The sequence below is a fragment of the Bos mutus genome, chromosome 21 (assembly GCF_027580195.1).
Source record: "Bos mutus isolate GX-2022 chromosome 21, NWIPB_WYAK_1.1, whole genome shotgun sequence".
NCBI lineage: Eukaryota > Metazoa > Chordata > Mammalia > Artiodactyla > Bovidae > Bos > Bos mutus.
Window position 1 is genome coordinate 19480094 of NC_091637.1, and position 19278 is coordinate 19499371.

The 19278-nt window shown below is 35.3% G+C and overlaps 1 protein-coding gene across 5 annotated transcripts in view; it reads left to right on the forward strand.

The window, feature by feature from the left end:
- The window catches only part of FANCI (FA complementation group I), a 64160-nt gene that overhangs the window by 21698 nt on the left and 23184 nt on the right, over nucleotides 1–19278 (forward strand). For all 5 annotated transcript variants that reach the window (XM_005910193.2, XM_070358247.1, XM_070358248.1 and 2 more), the window contains 8 exons: nucleotides 1432–1521; nucleotides 2192–2328; nucleotides 5251–5431; nucleotides 6797–6884; nucleotides 12663–12793; nucleotides 13253–13323; nucleotides 14115–14229; nucleotides 15831–15953. In XM_005910193.2, coding sequence (XP_005910255.1) covers nucleotides 1432–1521; nucleotides 2192–2328; nucleotides 5251–5431; nucleotides 6797–6884; nucleotides 12663–12793; nucleotides 13253–13323; nucleotides 14115–14229; nucleotides 15831–15953 — 936 coding nt within the window. The remainder of the gene's footprint in view (nucleotides 1–1431; nucleotides 1522–2191; nucleotides 2329–5250; nucleotides 5432–6796; nucleotides 6885–12662; nucleotides 12794–13252; nucleotides 13324–14114; nucleotides 14230–15830; nucleotides 15954–19278) is intronic.

Genomic DNA, 19278 nt, shown 5'->3' on the forward strand with positions numbered 1-19278 from the left:
TACAATTTATGTAATATAGAATACACTCATTTTAAAGTATAATTCAGTGATTTTTCATAAGTTTACCCAGTTGTGCAACAACCATCATCATAATTCAGTTGTGGAACATTTTCATCACCTTGTAAGATCCTTCATGCCTGTTTCTATAGATTTACCTTTCCCAGACATTTCATATGAATGAAATCACTTAATATATAATCTTTTGTGTATAGCTTCTTTCATTGAGCATAATTTTTCAAGGTTTTTATCCATGTTGTAGCATTTACCAGTATTTCATTCTTGTTTGTTGTTGAATGGTCTTCCACTGTGTGTGTGTGTGTGTGTGTGTGTGTCCGTTGATTAGATGTCCACCAGTTGATGGACACTGCAGTTGTTTTTACTTTTTGGCTATTAGGAATAATGCTGCTGTGAACATCCAAATGCATGTCTTTGTGTAGGGACATATGTTTTCATTTCTCTTGGTAGATACCTACCAGTAGAATTTCTGGGTTTTGTAATACATTCATGTTTATATTTTAAAGAAACTACCAAACTGTCCTCCAAAGTGGCTACAACATTTTACATAGCCACCAGCACTGTATGAGGACTCCTTTTTTTCCCACATCCTGGCCAACATTTGTTACTGTCTGTTTTTTTATACCTATTCTGATAGCTATAAAACAGCTTATTGGCCATTCTAATATCTTTGGTATTGCAGAGTCAGACATGACTTAACAGCTGAACAGCAACATCAACAATCTTTGATGAAATGTCTATTCAAATCTTTTCCCCATCTTTTGATTGCATGGCTTACATAGTTTTAAGATTTCTTTGTATATTATGGGTACAAGTCCTTTATCGTGTATGTGATTAGCAAATATTTTTTTCAGTCTGTGGCTTGTTTCTTAATGGTGTTTCTTTTGAAGCACCAGAGTTTTGATTTTTAATGAGGCCCAGTTTATCAGTTTTTTACTTACATAAATTATATTTTTGGCATTGTATCTGAGAAATCTTTAATCCGAACTCTTGAAGATTTTCTGCTGTGTTTCCTTTTATTTTTTTTTCTTGTTTCCAGTTCTTTATATATAAACAAATTCTATCCTTCCAAATGTAAGCTATACATTACTTCCCCCAAGTTTATTCAATTCACATGTGAAAAAATTATGATTTAAAATACCAAGCTGTGTTTCCTTTTAAAAGTTTTTGTAGGCTTTTTTTTTTTTGGTCATACTGTGTTATATGGGATCTTAGTTCCCCAACCAGGAATTGAACCTGCACTCCCTGAATTGGAAACACAGAGTTAACTGCTGGACTGCCAGGGAAGTCCCAAAAGTTTTATAGTTTTAGCTCTTAGGTTTAGGTTTCTGATCCACTTAAGGACCTGTTTTTAAGTAGAATATGTTGTATTTTTCAAATGTAAGTTATGACTTCTTTTTGGTTTGTCTGTTCTAGGCAACACAGCAAGGAGATTTCAGCAGTATTTGTCCTTTCAGCATCGCCCTCTTGCTCTCTGTAACAAGAATACAAAGATTTGAGGAACAGGTATTTATGAGTGACTTTTGGTTTCCTTCTGTAGTTGATAAGGAGTGTAAGAGCCTGTTTATCCTTTCCTAAATAATTTCACTCCCATCCTGCCAGCAGCAAATTCCCCTGTAAGAATGTAGGCCCACACTCTTCTCTGGGAGCTGCTTGAAGACTTCTTCAGATACTTGATTTATACTTCTGTTTCCAACTATGTGGCAAGCCAGGGGCTGAGATGGGAATAGCAGTGGGAACATCACACAGTCCAGGTAGCAAGAATGGCAAGTTTAGCTGGGTATTCATAGCAGTCGTATTATGTTGTAGCTTTCTAAGAAATATTCCTTGACCAAGTTGAAATTAATGAGAATAGGTTTCAACTTGGTCAAGGAATATTTCTTAGAAATATTATTTGCAAGAATGAAAATATAAAATCCTTTACCCTTTTTTCTCATACGTGTTTCCCTGGGTGTGGGTAATATTGATTTTTAGCCATTTTTCTCTCAAGTCAGGCATGTCTTCAGCTCCTTTTAAGTTCTCACTGAAAGTTATAATTTTTGCGTCATGCTCATCTAGTGAAACAGTTGTAGGGATATGAGTGTGTGGCAGCAAGTAGGAACAGTTACAGGGTTAAGATTCTCTAGTATGGGCTATACATTTTTGCTTCATTTTCCTATTTCTTTCATTATGTTAGGTGTTTGACTTTTTAAAGTCTTCAGTTATAAAAAACTTTAAGGATCTTCAGCTTCTCCAAGGCTCAAAATATATTCAGAGTCTATTTCCTAATGAATGTTGTATTTCAACCATGATCTTGGAAGTGGTAAATAATAGGTAAGTTTATGAACCATAAGGTTTAAGCTATTTAGTGCTAGAAAATGCAGTGTGGTACCATACTTATGGCCCATCAGAGAAAACTGTTGACTATAGTTGTTGACTTCACATATCAAGGTTTAAATCCCTTAAAATTGATCAAGCAGACTTCCCTGTATCAACAGATTCTAAAATCCCAAGGCTTGATTTCTTGGCCACCTTGTTAGCAAGAATACGAAACTGAAGTCGGCTCCTTTAGTACTATTACTGCTCTGTTGGTCTAAGTCTTCATTGGCTTTTTAGGTAAATAAAAAACAGATTTTTTTACTGTAACTGTTGGAGTTTGGGAATGATGGATGGAATTGAATTAGTAGTTTTAGACAACTGACGAGCAGTTTTAGGCAAATCTATCTTTAACCAAATATAGAAGTAAAAATAGAAAAAATAGAAAAAAAACTGGTTACCATCCTGGTTGTTATTTTCATGGTTAATGTTGTATTTCATTGTATACATGTATACATCAGCCGTTATAATATTCTTTACTGAGTCATGCTTTTTTTGTGGTTTTGGTTTGCTGTATTTAGCTCTGTTGACAATTTCTGTGCTTACCTGCAGATAATCTGAAGGTGCAAAACATTAATGTGCTAGGGAAAAAATCACTATGAACCAATACAACTTCTAGGTTGTACTTACTCCCATCTGTACCAATCACATATGAACTCTTTCACATTACAGATAAGACATTTTGTAGCAAAATGGATTGTAACTGCCTCTTCTCTCCAAAATGAGAACTTTAGGGCACAATTTCTCCACTTCCTTCTTGTTCAGCATTATTACTAACAAGCAATACTTACTTAGACTTCATTATTTTACTGGTTTCTTTGTTTGTATTTATCTTTTGAATCTCATACTTTGGCCCATCTGATTTCTGCTTGGTGTTTAATGTACCCTTCCACTATAAGGATTCATGTATTTCCTCTTGAAATGTTTTTCTTCATTTTTTTTGAGTACTCTCTCCTTTTTCTCTTGGAATATCTTGCTCTGTATACTATGTCTCAATTTTTCTTTCATACTTTATGTATTTTTGTCTTTTTGTGTCAAGTTCTATAAAAATTCCTGGGACTTTGCTCATGGTCCAGTGGCTAAAACTCCATGCTCCCAATGCAGGAGCCCTGGGTTTGATTCCTAATCAGAGAACTAGATCCTGCATGCCACAACTAACACCTGGCACAGCCAAAATAAAATAAAAATTCCTGAGCTCATTCTTTAGTTACTTCTTCAGTTCTGTGCATTTTATTCTTAGGCCATCTGCTGAGGTTTTCACTCTATCCATCATGTTTTTTATTTCCAAAATTTCCACTTGGTTGTTTTTTCATAACAGTTTATTTTTTGTTTCTTGCGATAGTCTCTCTTCTCTGAGAATATTCATTAGACTTTTAAAATCTTCTATTTGTTCCATTAATCTTTTCCCATAGGATTGGTTCTCTTTGTTGAGTTTGGTGCTTCTCTTTCCTGGTCGTATTATTTTCTTGTATTTGGTGATTACTTATTTCCTTATTATCGTATTTGACGTTCCCCATTAGTTTGTCTGAGAGTGCTGTATTTATTTAACACACTCTACCTCAGGGATACGAGGGTAGCAGTAGGATGTACCAGGGGCTGATCTTCTAGGTATGGTGTCTCCCTCATCCTCCAGCATGTTGTCATCCTCTCAGAGTGCTGCTCTGCCTCTCAGGCCCCAGATGCAGTGAGGTCTTGGAGAAAAAGGTGGAGAAGGTTGATGTGTACTGAACTTCATCCAGGGGTATCCTAGCCAGTCACCACAAAAGTTGCCCCAGGGTTCCTTCCAGTTCCCAGCATAGCTACCCTTGGCATCCGCTTTTGGAGGCACCCTTTCAGTCTGCATAATGCTGTCTATGATTTCTTTTTTCCTTCTATTACTTTCATTTTTTAAGGATTCTTCATAATTTCTAGACAGTCAAAGCACCTCTTATTTTTCCACGTTATCATGGATTGTATGCATGCACCACATATAGACATTCACACACAGTTATATCTATCTTTTCTGTCATTTGTAAGTATTCAGGTTGGGAAAAATGGAGCATGTACTCATTTTATTATCTTGATCCCAGATCCCCAGAGTGTGACTCTTGTTAAAATCTGTCAGAATGTTATGAGAATCTATTCACAACTCTTTCATTCTTTAATGCTGCATTATAATTTGTTGCTGTTTAGCAGGTAGATGTAATGATATAAAGGTTATTATAAACATGATTTCCACTATAGTGGGTAACATTAAGTGGTATAAAATCACCAGGGATTCTCTTGCTTTCCAAAGGTTGGTTGTAGTTTTATTTCATGCTTTTGAAATCCAGTCATTCATCAGACCAATTCCTACTATAAATATGAATATGAAATAAATATGAATATAAATGTTCCTACTATAAATATTTACCAAGTACCTTCTATATGCCAGAATTTGTGCTAGGCTCTATGAGCAAAAATATGACTACAATGTGCTCTCCACCATAGAGAATCTCAATCTAGAGAGGAAGACAAACTTGTAAGCATATGTATATGTGTTGTTATTGGCATGAGGGGAATAGTAGAAGCAGAAATTAAAATGTAGTCATGAAATCTTGAATGGCAATCTCTAATGATCTGTACACTGAAATATTCCAGTTTCTTCCATATGTTGCTTCATGTTCCATAGTTTCTGGATTTTCATGGTGATCTGTCGGTAGAGATTGCTTGCCTACCAATTCCCCATTACTGTTCCTCCAAAAATTCAGAATTTTGCCAGATTAAGGGTACATGAAAAGGAAAGACTCATGTGGGGTGTTGGTTATACAGGTCAGGTTTGGGAAATGTGTAACATGGCAAAGAGTGTAGAGGTAAGGTGTTTTAAGTTTTTCTTCTTAACTAAACTTTGTTTTCCTGCAGTGTTCATAGTTGGGATCATGTTACTCAGGGCTTGGTAGAATTTGGCTTCATTTTAATGGATTCCTATGGGCCAAAGAAGATTCTTGATGGAAAAACTGCTGAAACCAGCTCAGGTCTTTCTAGAATGCCGAACCAGCATGCTTGTAAGCTGGGAGCTAATATCCTATTGGAAACTTTCAAGGTGAGACTCGAGTTCAGCAACCATTCCCTCATTTTGTTGTATTATACTACAAATAGGACATTCACCTGGGAGTTTGGGGGACTGGGCAATTTGAGTATGTAGCAGTTTCTGAGAACAGAAACTGGGATAATAGTTGAAACATTAATAGATGCAGTTTGATGAATACTTTCTCAGTCTTTATCTGAGTTTTTCATCTATTCTAATTTCTGTTCTTTCTGACCATTTCTTAGAAGTTTGAATATAGGTTAGCTTCCTTATGATTTCCTCTTCTTCCTCCAGCAGTAAATCATTTCTGAATTTTTTTTTATACCCTTATACAAAAAATAATCTTTTAGGTTGCTGTAGAACATCAAACTTGAAGAATCATGCCTATTGGTTTATTGTTTTTGAAGAACCCCAAATGGGAAATTCATATTCTTTTAATTCATTACCATATTACAATTGTTATCTCAATCTAAATAAGATCATATCTGAGGCTAAACAAATTTGCTTTGCTAGTGATTTCTCTAAGTCATCTTGACATCCATTCTTCAGTGTATCTACACACCAAAAGTATCTGCTAACAGTGTTATTTGGAGGTCAATTTAAATGTAAATCTGATGTTCTGATCCAGAAGTAAAGTGAATACCATATAATAGTCCTTGAGGGTTGTGTGTTAGATACACATGACTCTTTAACAGTAATCTGATTTTAAAACATTCTTAGAATAAGAGACTTAATATTTTTTGTTTTAAAATTAGTCTTTTTTTTAAATCAAGGTTCTACTTGCTTCACACAGTTGTTGGCTTTGTCACGGTATCTGTAGAACATAGAATTTACTAATAACCAAATTATTAATCCAGAGTCTGAAAGAAATCAGTCTCTACCGAAAGTAATCAAGTTCAGGTATGAAATTTAGCTAAAGTTCAAGTAAAAATTCAAAACAGGTCCTTTTTAAGGCAACTACTCTGCTTCTAGAAACTGAGGACAGGGTTATTGAAGATTTTTTAGATTTTCAGGGTTTTTTTATGGGCTTTTAAATTTTAATATGAAAGTTGTGCATACTGTCAGAAATATGGACGTTGACCTAATAGTAGATACCTAGGTAGAATTATTCCTGTTTGCTGCTGGACCTTACATGTAGCAGTACTTTCATATGGTCTCTCTATAAGGCTAATAAAAGTTTGCCTGGTTAATGAATCATTTGAGTACAGGATGATAATTGAATGATTCTTTCCAGATGATTCACATAATGTTTGTCTTTGAAATAAGCAGTCCAGTTTTACCCATATTCAAACTTTTCTTTATTCTGCCTAATAGGTATTAATACAATTGTAAGCTGAAGTTCACCAAGGAATATTTTATTGATTCTTCTGCTCCTTTTAGATCCATGAGATGATCAGACAAGAAATTCTGGAGCAGGTCCTCAACAGGGTTGTTACCAGAGCATCCTCCCCCATCAATCATTTCTTAGGTATTGAACTTTGAAAGGGTGGAAAAAGTTGTCAGGAATATTTTTATTTAAATGTCATAATGCTTTGGATCCTGGGAAAAAACCTTAATGATATAGTAGATTAATGCAAGATCTTTGATTATGATGCCAGTAAAAATAAATTCTTTTATATTGTCTGTGGTTGTCAAGAAGGAAAGGAGCATATGAGTGAAACTTCTACTTTGCATCAGCTTTCTCTCTTTTTTGTTTTAATAATTGTCAAGTGAGTCCTGTCCTTCTGCTGTCTACTTATTGACCTCCCACTCTCTTAACCCTTGACATTCTGACTTCATTGGTCAGAGTGACCAGTGGTCATTTGGTGACCTCTTTGGTCTCTTTGGTGACCTCTGAATTTTTTGTTTTTTTCGTACATATTTCCTAATGCCTAAATCCACTCATCTTAATCATCAACTTCCTTAATTTCCTTTTCTTTCTACACTATAACTCTCCTGAAGTTCTCTGATAACTGTAATAGTTTGCATCTTTTATCCTGCCTTTGATCAGTTTTTCTTTCTTCTTAGAGATTGGTTTTCTTTCTTCTATCCTTAAATGTCAAGGTTTTCCAAAGTTCTATACTTGACATTTCATTCTACTTTTTCTTTCTTTACATTCAGCTTTACTGAAATACAATGAGGTACAGTAATGTACACATATTTACAGTATAACAGTTTGACTTTTGGTGTGTGTGTACACCCGTGAAATGGAGACCATCACCACAGTCAAGATGAACATATCTGTGTGTGTGCTAAGTTTTCAGTCATGTCCAACTCTTTGCAACCTCCTGGACTATAGCCTGCCAGAGTCCTCTGTCCATGGGATTTCCCTGGCAAGAATACTGGAGTGGTTTGCCATGCCCTCCTCTAGGGGATCTTCCCAACCTGGGTACTGAACCCTTATCTCTTTCATTGCAAGCAGATTCTTCACCTGCTGAGCCACTGGGGAAGACCATGAACCTATCTATCACCCAGAAATGTTTCCTGGTGCCTTTTTCTGATGTATTCTTGCATCTCTCTTTTCCTTCCCTGACCTCCTATCTAGTCTGGTCTGCTTTCTGTCACTATAAATTTTAAATATTTTGTGTAAATGGAATCCTACAATATGTACCTTTTTTTTTCTTTTTCCTTTTGGTTTAGTTTTTTCAGCATAATTTTGAAATTTTTCCAAATCCTTTGTCAGATACAGGTTTTGCAAATATTTTCTCCTGGTCTGTGGTTTGACTTTTAATTTTTGTAACAGTGTCATTTGAAGAGCAAATATTTTTGTCAGTTCATCAATTTCTTTGTATAGTTGCTGCTTTTTGTGTCATGTATTTAAAAAATTTTTTTGCCAAATCCAAGGTCCCTAAGGTTTCTCCTATATTTTCTACTAGAAGTTTTATATTTTCATCTGTTGTACTTAAATATATGATCCAGTTTTGTTAAATTCTGTGTATGGTATAATATAACAGTTTGTTTTTTTGCTTATAGCTATCCAATTGTTCCAGCACAGTTTTTTGAAAAGATTATCTTTCCTTCATTGAATTACTATGGCGTCTTTATTGAAATCAACTAACTATATAATGTGTGGATCTATTTTAGGAATCTTCTATTCCAGTGAGCTATGTTATGTCTTGATTGCTATAGCTTCATATTGAGTCTTAGAATCAATAGTGTAAGTCCTTTAACTTTGTTCTTTTTCAAAATAATTTTGGCTATTCTAGGTCCTTTATAATTCCAAGTAAATTTACTAATCAGTTTGTCAAGTTTTATAAAAAGTCTGCTCAAGTTTTGATGGAGATTGCCTCAAATCTATGGATTAATGTGGAAGAGAATTGGCATCTTAACCATATTGAGTCGTCTAACTCATGAATACAGTATATCTCTCCATTTATTTAGGTCTTCAATTTCTTTCAACACTGTTCTATATTTTTAGTGTGTGTATCTTGTATCTTTTGTCAGTTGATCCCTATTTCACTTTTTTTGACACTGTTGTAAATAGTATTTAAAAATTTTTCAATTTGTAGATTGCTAACTGTTGTCATGTAGAAATAGTTGCTTTTTTAATGTTGACCTTATCCCCTGCAGCCATGCTAAACCCATTTATTAGTTCTAGTAGCTTTTCAGCAATTCTTCAAGATTTTCTACATAGAAATCACGTCATCTGCAAACTCAGGCATTCTTGATATCAGTGATTTGTCTTTTTTTCTTTATCAATCTGGCTTAGAAACTTGTCAGCTTACAGCCTTTCAAAGAATGAGATTTTAGTTTGAATTTTCTCTATTGGTCTTTTATTTTCAATTTCACCAAATTTTGCTTTTTATTATTTCCTTCCTCTTGCTTGCATTGGGTTCATTTTGCTTTTTTAAAGTGGGTGAAAAAAATCAATAGAAGAATATTTCTGATACATGAAAAGTTTAGATTTCAGAGTCCATAAAATATACTATTATTGGAATACTGTGTTTATCAGCAAGAGGTTTCGGAGAAGACAATGGCACCCCACTCCAGTACTCTTGCCTGGAAAAGCCCATGGATGGAGGAGCCTGGTAGGCTGCAGTCCATGGGGTCGCGAAGAGTCGGACACGACTGAGCGACTTCACTTTTACTTTTCACTTTCCTGCATTGGAGAAGGAAATGGCAACCCACTCCAGTGTTCTTGCCTGGAGAATCCCAGGGACGGGGGAGCCTGGTGGGCTGCCGTCTATGGGGTTGCACAGAGTTGGACACGACTGAAGTGACTTAGCAGCAGCAGCAAGAGGTTTATCAATTTTATTGATTTTTTTCTAAGAGCCTGCTTTTCATTTCATTGAGTTTCTCTGTTGTTTTTCTGTTTTTAGTTTTATTGATTTGTGTGCTTTTTTGGGTCCTTTCCACTTCTTACCTTGGGTTTAGTCTGTGCTACCTTTGGTTAAATGCATGTGTCATTAATTTGAGGTCTTTCTCTTTTTTTTCAATACAGGCGTTACACTGTAAATTTCCATCTAAACATTGCTTTAGCTGCATCCTATAAATTTTGTTTTTTATTTTCATTCCATTCCACATACTTTTTCATTTCTCTTGTGATTTGTTCTTTAATGCATGGGTTATTTAGAAGTGTGTTATTTAGGTTTGGTCTACTAATTCTATCATTGTGTTGTTTCTGATATGTTTTTGTTGATTTATGTCGTCTTCATCATGAGTTGTGTTTTCCTGCTGCTTTGCATCATTAATAAGTTTTGATCAGATGGCAGACTTTATGAGTTTCACATTGTTGATTTGCTGGATTTTTTTTTCCTTCAAACATTCTTGAGCTTTAAGTTCCCTGGTGACTCAGATGGTAAAGCGTCTGCCCGCAATGTGGGAGACCTGGGTTTGATCCTTGAGTTGGAAAGATCCCCTGGAAAAGGAAATGGCAAACCACTCCAGTACTCTTGCCTAGAAAATTCCATAGATAGAGGAGCCTGGTGGGCTATAGTCCATGGGGTCACAAAGAGTCAGACACAACTGAGCGACTTCACTTTCACTTGTTTCTTGGAAAGTATTTAATCCTTTTGATGATTATTTCTATGTTGTGTAATGAAAGACCATTCAGCTTTTAATCTAGGGCTAACTTGATGCTGCAATTAAGGCAGTGTTCCTTGTATATTATGAGGTGTGTACAGTGTGGGTGTTGTGAATGTGAACTATTTCCTGCCCTTTATGACCTCAGAGAATGGATTTGCCTACTCCTTGCCAGTAACTTTTAGCTTCACTCAGGTTGTTTTTTCACATACATATGCTGAGGAGCACTCAGCTCATATACAAGGAGAGCCCCCTGCACATCTCCAGGGTGCTTTCACTGCAGCCCTTTCCTTTCTAGTGCTAGCTGCCTTGGCTTTCCTGAATTCTCAACTCTGTCTCTAACTCAGGAAGACCACTGGCTTCTGAGTTTTTCTCTGTGTTCCTGTCTAGAAGCTCTCCAGGCAGTAACATGGGACAATTATAAGCCTCTCCTCATGTATTTCCCTCTCTCAGGGATCATTTTGTGTACTGCTTATTATCTAGTGTTTGAAAATTGTTGTTTTATGTAATTTGGCTTGTTTTGTTGTAGGTGTTTAAAGTGAAGATAACTGGTTAGTGTTACTCCATCGTGGTGGAAAGTGTCTCTTCCTCTTTTTATACATTCTCTTACTTGTAGATATCATCACCTCTGTTCTCACGATTTCAGTTTTGTTTTGGGTTTTTTTTGTGGGGGGGAGCTTTTGTGGGCATGGCTCCCAAATCTTTATGTCAGGACTATTTGCTTAGTTCAGTGCCTGAGTGCCTTCATTCCTGCTAGCTGTTTCCATTTAGCTTTTTTTTTTTTTTCTTTTATTTCAAATGTAATACTGTTTCCTTCGAACAACCTCTTTCTTTGTCCCTATTTCTGTTAGCTGAAACATGGATGTCTGAGTCCCAGAGGCTAGAATTTCTTTTAGTCTTCTGGAATACATTTGGTACCTAAGTTCTCTCATTCTTTCCCTCATGGTTTTTATCTTCTTTTTTATACCCTCCCTGCCACACACAGACATCAATTTGTCTAATTCCCAACTTTATAACCTTCCATTTAGGCTACTGCAGCAGCTTCCTAACTGGCTTCCCTGCTTTCTTTTCTTTTCTTTTTTTTTTTTTGCTTTCTTTTCTCTCTGCAGCAATTCACCCTGCAAATTGCTACCAGAACAGTATTCCCAAAACATCTGTCTGTCACCCAGAAATCACCAGTACCTTGTTTCATAAATTACCAGGTCTTTATCCTCTTATTTCAAGTTCTTGATGGAGCACCCTGGCTGTCCGGTGGTTAGGACTTGGTGCTTTCACTGATGTGAGCCTGGGTTCATCCCTGGTTTCAAAACTTAAGATCCTAGATGCCACATGGCATGGCCAAAAAAAACCAAAAAAGTCCCTGACAATTTGATTGAATCTCACTTTCCAGCATTAACTTCCATTATTTACTTTTCTGAATCCTTCACCCCACCTCCACAGAGTTCCCCACCATCCTTTGAATATGTCTTACACTTACCTTCCTGTACTTTTACTTGGACTTTTCCCTGTTTCTTTGTGCATTCTTTAGAATATAACTTAAATTTCCTTTTCCTCTTTGCTCACCTAAAGCATACCATCCCATAATGATCACTTTCTTTACACTCCTATTTAAATTCTCTACTGTTTCATAGACAGTGAACAATGTTTGGAATTATTAGATACTTGATATGATTTTGTTACTTCTTTCATTCTTTTAAAATATTTTTTTCTTGGAAGATGGGAGGGAGGTTTCAGAGGGAGGGAATATAAGTATACCTGTGGCTGATTCATGTTGATGTATGGCAGAAACCAGCACAATATTGTAAAGTAATTATCATCCAATTAAAAATAAAATTAAAAAAAAATTTCTTATTGATCTTCATCTAAATTATCATTCTTGAAGGAAGAGAGACCATGTTTTGTGTTTCTGTATATTCCTTGTAGGACCATATAATTATGCTTGTTTATAATAAAAATTCATAAATATTTATTGATTTATTTCAGCTTGGAAATATGAAGACAATGTGTGCTGGTTGTTCAGGCACTATAATGAGTTTCTTCCTTCCTTTTAGACATAAAATTTTTTAAAAGTATCTGGTTACCATTGACCTTACAGTATATAGGATCAGCAGAAATGTATATTACTTGACTTATTTGAGAAAGGAGCAGAAAACTTTTTTATCATTTCTTTTTCTATATTTATGCTCCTTTTATTTAAAACCTCTTTAGTTATTTGAGGCAACTGATCATAGCTTCCATTTTTCAGACCTACTTTCAGATATCATCAAGTATTCACCATTAGTTCTTCAAAGTTGTTCATCTAAAGTTATAGAAACTTTTGACTATTTGTCCTTTCTACCCGTTCAAACCGTACAAGGACTGCTGAAGGCAGTGCAGGTAAGTCTTTTGACTCCTAAGCAGCTCATGAACAAGGTTGCCGTGGAAGTCTGATGTATTTCTTCATAATTACGTATGTATAAGAAATCCTGTTTCCCTTGATTCTAAGACAGAACCTTCTATTAAAAGAGCAGAAGCACTTAGCTAGGGTCTATTTTCCAAGTTTATCCCCTCTTCATAGTACTATTCTCTCTCCTTTGATTCTGTTTCAAGTCAGTGAAGTAATTGAAAGGCTCTTAGGAAATTATTAATTGAAGACAATAGATATAAAGGTATTCACAACTAGTTTCAATTTAGCATTAGTATTAACTCTTCTTATTACTAAGTGCAATAAACATTGCAGCGTGTTTATAAAATGGAACCAAGCTTTCTTAAGCCAAATGGTGACAGTATTGAATAGAAATGTGCTAAGGCTAATAAACAAATTGCTGTTTTTAACACTGATTCTTCCTCTTTCAGCCCCTTCTCAAAGTCAGCATGTCAATAAGAGACTCCTTAATACTTGTCCTTCGGAAAGCCATGTTTGCCAGGTATGTAGCATCCCCTGAGATCCTAGGAAATGACGCTCTCTAATGTTACCTAAAGTCCTCTCTGCAGTCACTTCTAGTACAGCAGTCATGCAAATTTCTAAAGCACGATCGAGATGACAGTACCATCTCCTAAAGGGATTATGAGATGAGTACTATGGAAAGAATTTGCTACTTTAAGGATAAAATACCAAATTATTGTCACATTGTCCATATTATAGTACACTCATGGGTATTCAGAGGAGCAACTAGTAAGCAGCCAAATGCTATTTCTCCATGTTGTAGAGCTGACAGTTTTTGTTAGTCCTTTCCCAAAAGCGTGTGTGATAGGCCAGCATTGTATGTTGTAGTCTCAGTGAGATGAATGGTTTCTCTGGATGGAGGGTTTACAAGGTGCCAAGCACTGCACTCCTCTATGTAGAAGGGAAGTCTCCTTTAGACTCAGAAAATCAACAATTTCCTTTGTTGTTTAGTACTTATGTTTGAGTTATCAACTCATTGTGCAGCCTCTCAGGACTCTTGTTCTCACTGCCCACAAAGGCTTGTCAGCAGGATAGAGAAGAGTAGAGATGGTGTCATGAGGTTAAGTAGATGAAAACTTCAGCTGAATTCCTGTCCTTCCTAATTGATGTGAACAGCTATGCCTTGTTTAGTATGTTTATTTTGCTCTGTTCTTCATTGTTAATACACATTCTTTTTCTGTATAAAACTAACTGGATTTTTCTGACACAAAAGCTTATTCCTGTGAAATCAGTACTGTTTGGTAACTTCTTCTCTGTCTATTCCTGAGCTAGCCAGCTTGATGCCCGAAAATCTGCAGTTGCTGGGTTTTTACTGCTACTGAAGAACTTCAAAGTTTTAGGCAGCTTGTCGTCTTCTCAGTGCAGCCAGTCTATTGGTGTTAGCCAGGTAAGGACTTTTTTTCACACCAGCTTATCATGTGTGTACTGATGCAGTAGTTGATGATGTAAAGATTTTTTTACTCGGGTTCTGGTTGTACAGATGATCCTGAAACTGAGGATCTGATGATGATAATATCAGCCATCACTTACTGATGGCAAATTTGCTGTATGGTAGCCTCTAGCTTCAAGTTGGCTCTTGAACTGTATGTTGATTGAAATGTGGCTAGTTCAAATTGAGTTGTGCTGTATATATAAAACAACACACTGGATTTTGAAGACTTAGTGTGAGATAAAAGTGTAAAATATATCATAATTTTTTATTTTGATTATGTGTTGAGATAATATTTTGGCTGTGTTGGGCTAAGTAAAATGTTAAAATTAATTTCACCAATTTCTTTTTACTCTTTTGATTTGGCTATTAGAAAACTTAATATTATATATACAGCTTGCATTTGTAATTTGTATTGTGTTTCTAATGGACAACACTGTGCTAGACACTGTTCTGAGTGCTTTACATTTATTTTCTCATTTAACCTTCACAGCAGTTCTCTAGGTAAATACTGTTATTGTCCTCAGTTTTAATAGTTTATTTATTTGCACACCTGATAAAGCCTGTAATCTAAGAAAACAAAGCTTTTTACAATAATATGATAATCTAGGCTTTGCAGCAGTAAAATTGTCATTTAAATTCAGTACTAATATGATTTGTAAATAAGAGACATCTGTATAGCAGTTTCTTTAGGAATCCTTTATTGCTGTTACAGCAGCTCACCACTTTTGTTTATAACTTATGCCATAGATTAAATATTAGGAACACTGGATATCATTTATGAATGGTTAATATCCCTATTTTAAATATAAGAAAACTGAGACAGAGAGAGGTTAATAATTTGCCCTAAGTGATATAGCCAGTAAAGTGTAGAACTAGGATTTGACCTCAGAAGGAAATGGCAACCCACTCCAGTGTTCTTGCCTGGAGAATCCCAGGGATGGGGGAGCTGGTGGGCTGCAGTCTATGGGGTCACACAGAGTCGGACACGACTGAAGTGACTTAGCAGCAGCAGCAGCAGTATTAACTACCTCACTAAGATGCCTGAAATAAGGATTAGGGTTCTTGGTCTATAATTGCTGAAATTATTATGTAAATCAAACAGGCAGTATTATTCTTTGTCATGTCCATATCTAAACAAAACTACCTGCCTCTAAACCTCTCAGGAGTTCATGGAACCCTCAGAAGAGCTCAATTCTCAGCCTTTTAAGTAAAATTAAGTTTATTATGACTACTAAATTCTAGTGGCATGAAATAATCTGTGTGCCTTCCTAAGTAGGTGACTTAGGAATATTGTACCACATTGCCAAGGAAAATCTTAAGGAATGAGTAAGTTAATTTTTTTTAAGTGCTTGAAAATTCTTATTCCAAAATAGAATAAGATACTTATCATGGCTTGATAATGATTATAGTGTCTGCCTCAGCCCTGGGTTTTGCCATATGGGGAAAGCTAAATGTAAGGTTCTTTAACCAAAAATACCAGCTCATTTTACTCCTTAATGGAACTATTAATACTTACTCAGGTAAGATCTTCATGAACTGACCTCTCTTCCTTTCAGGTCCATGTGGATATCCATAGCCGTTACAATTCTGTTGCCAATGAGACCTTTTGCCTTGAGATCATGGATAGTTTGAAGAGATGCTTAGGTCAGCAGGCAGATGTTCGACTCATGCTTTATGAGGTAAATCAAAAGGGTGAAAGAGATGTAGTACTCCACTCCCCAACTCCACTGATCCTTTTAATTTTAATAATTTTTCTTACCAGAGTACAGTAGATATGCTCTTATTTAGTGCAGTGAGGACTAGTAGTTATTGATGCTTGGCCAAAAATTCATTGAAGGTGAGGAAGCATAAAGAATAGTTGAAACATGTTAAATGTTTTCATTTGAAATATTTAAATGTACTGTTAATTTACCAGCCTTTTGTTTTAAGGAAAAGTTCTTTTGCTTTTGAGTATGAAAAATACTCCAGATTAGTCTTAGTAGAGAAATCTTCTAAATGTGTTTAGTTTTTTCCGTTTTTAGAATTGTCTTACCCCTCCCCCAATCCATCAGAAATCAGTTTTACAGATTTACTTTTATTAAATATTTCCAAAATATTCAACTTAGTTTTCATAAAAACAACTTCTTGGGGTTTTTTGTTTGTGTTTTTAGTGGGTTTTGGGTTTTTTTGGCCATGCTTGCATGCCTTGTGGGATCTTAGTTCCCTGACCAGGGATTGAACACACACACTCAGGAATGAAAGAGCGGAGTTCTAACCGCTGAACTGCTAGGGAATTCCCCCAGACAGCTTGTCATTTTGCTCTTGGTTTCCAACAGTTTACAGAATGTCTTGAGTAGATTACGTAATGACAGTACAATTAGCAAAAAATGAATGGAACAAATATTACTACTGACTTGTAATTAGGATATAATTCAGCCAGTGGAACAAAAGTCTGCAGTCATGGGAGACTGCAGTACAATTTCTAGCATTTAGTATGCTTTGTGCTTCAGCACACATATTTTATAGGATGGAGAACATTAGGTAATCTAGCAGGTAGATTAAGTGCAAGTCATTTCAGAGCACAGCTATACTTTCATTTGGCATTTTTAAAATAGCATTTATTGAGCTACTGTAGTTGCCAAGCACCACACCTGACATTGGATTTTTCAGGTTTATTGTAAAAAATATAGAAAGTATAGAAAAAAAATTTTTTTATTATTACTAGTCCTACCACTCATATGCATACTTACCCAAAATTGGAATCATAGATTTCTCTAGCTTTTTATCTCTTAATATTATGCTGTAAGCATTTCCTATTTTATTAAATGTTCTTTGCCACATAATTTTGAATGCTAAAAAGTGCTCTTTATGTATACAGTAATTTATTTAACTTTTTTTTATTTTGGGGGCATTTTTGTGGCTTCCAGTTTTTCACTATGAATATTGTTGTACCACATTGACTGTTTGACAGTAATGTACCACTGTGAATGACCACATTGGCGGGTTAAAGATACAACATTTTCAAGTCTATAGCATATGCTGTCAAGCAGTGAATTTTTTTTTTTAATGATTAAGAATACCTTTGTTTTAACATTTGTGATGAAAAATCGCAGACACTCTTTGCAAATGAGGATTAGAGGGGAAATTTCTCAATTTAATAAAAGGGGTCTATGAATCCTACATCTAATTTAAATAGTGAGAGAACTTAATGCGTTTCTCCTCTGGTCAGGAACAGGATATTTGTTCACAAAACTTCTGTTCTACATTGAAGTGAAGGTCTGATCCAATGCAACAAGGCAAGAAAAAGAAATAAAGGCTCATAGATTTGAAAGTATGAAGTAAAGCTGTCTTGATTCACATAGTGTACATAGACCATACCAAAGAGTCTACAAAAAATGATATAGTAAGGTTGTAGAATACAAGATCAGTAACCATGTAATAGTCACTTATAGTTCTGCTTACTAGCAACAAACAGTTCAAAATTGAAAGTAGTATTTATAGTAGATGAAAAATACTTAAGGAGAGGTTCCACAAAGTATATGCAGGATATGTACACTGAAGACCTCAAAATATCACTGAGAGAAATTAAAGAAGAGTTAAGTAATTGGAGAGATACGCAGTGTTCACAGAATAGAATGATCAATATTGTCAATATTTTTAAGTATCAGAAAGATCTGTAAATTGAGTGAAATCCCAGGCTTTTTTGGTAGAAATTAAGAAGTTGATTCTACAAGTTATATGGAATGTAAGCCACCTCTAAGATGAACAGCACAATTGAAAAGTATAAAGTTGGTCAGTAGAGTTTTGACAAAGATCCCAAGGTAATTCAATAGAAAGAGGATAGTCTTTTCAACAAACAATGCTGGAACAATTGTACTGGCGGGGGGGTCCCCAAAGCCACCTCTATTTAAAAATTTCTTTAGGAGTCATAAAACAGAATGTATTTGTTCTCATGGCTAAGATTATAGTTAAGAATACAAAGCAAAAAATAGCACAGGCAAGAGGCTCATAGAGGAAAGTCCTCAGGAAACCAGATTCCTCTTTAAGAACATAAACTATATTGTTTATACAGTTTAGGCACAGTAAGCTTCTCATTGTTTTGGGAGTTTTATATCAGTATAAGAAACTGTTGATCAGCCAGATTCACAGCCACCAGCCAAAGGGCTAACCTTTCCATGGAAGCGGACCTTACCAAGGATAGCAGTCTCAGACTACTAAGTTAACTCTTCTCCACAGTCATCTGTATTAAAAAGAAGAAATCCTCAACCCTTATTTAGCTCCCAATTTAAAAAATTACTTTGTAATGTCTCGTAGTCCTAAATCTGTTAGGATATTGGTATTCATTTATTCATCAAAGACTTAAGTTAGTACTTTTGATTTGTAAAAAACTCTATGTATTATTAACATAAATACCTTTTGTCATACTTGTTGTAAGTACAGGCCAGATTGCCATTTTTTTTTTTTTTTTTTTTTTAAATGATAATCATTTTAGAGCTAGAAATTTAGATTTTACAGTTTGGTTGTAATCTTCACCTTTGAGATACCTACTATCTCTTTTGTGTGGAGTCCATATCCTTCCAGTGAATATTTACTAGCATTTTCTTTTATTTTTTTTAATGCTTTTGTTTAACTAAATTCTTCTGCAGTTTTTATATTAATATATAAAGACCCAACTCCTCCGAGATTAGCCATTTCTTTTTTCAGGTATAATATATTGCCTCTTTCATGTGTACTGAGTCTTTCTGTTTGTATGCTATGCCTTTATTTTTCTGTAATTTTTGTGCCAGGACCACAGTTGTCTTTTTATTACCATTATACTTTTATAAAATATCCTAATACTTATTAGGGCTGATCATCCTTTGTTTTTTAAAAAAAAAATGAGGGGAGGTGTCAATTCTCATTTTCTGTTTCTCACTGGTAGACTGTATAACCTCTTTCTCAGGTTCCAAAAAGAAAAGCCTCCCCAGGATTTTAATCTGAGCAGTTTTAAACTAAGACTGGGAAATTTTGGATGGGAAGAAATGT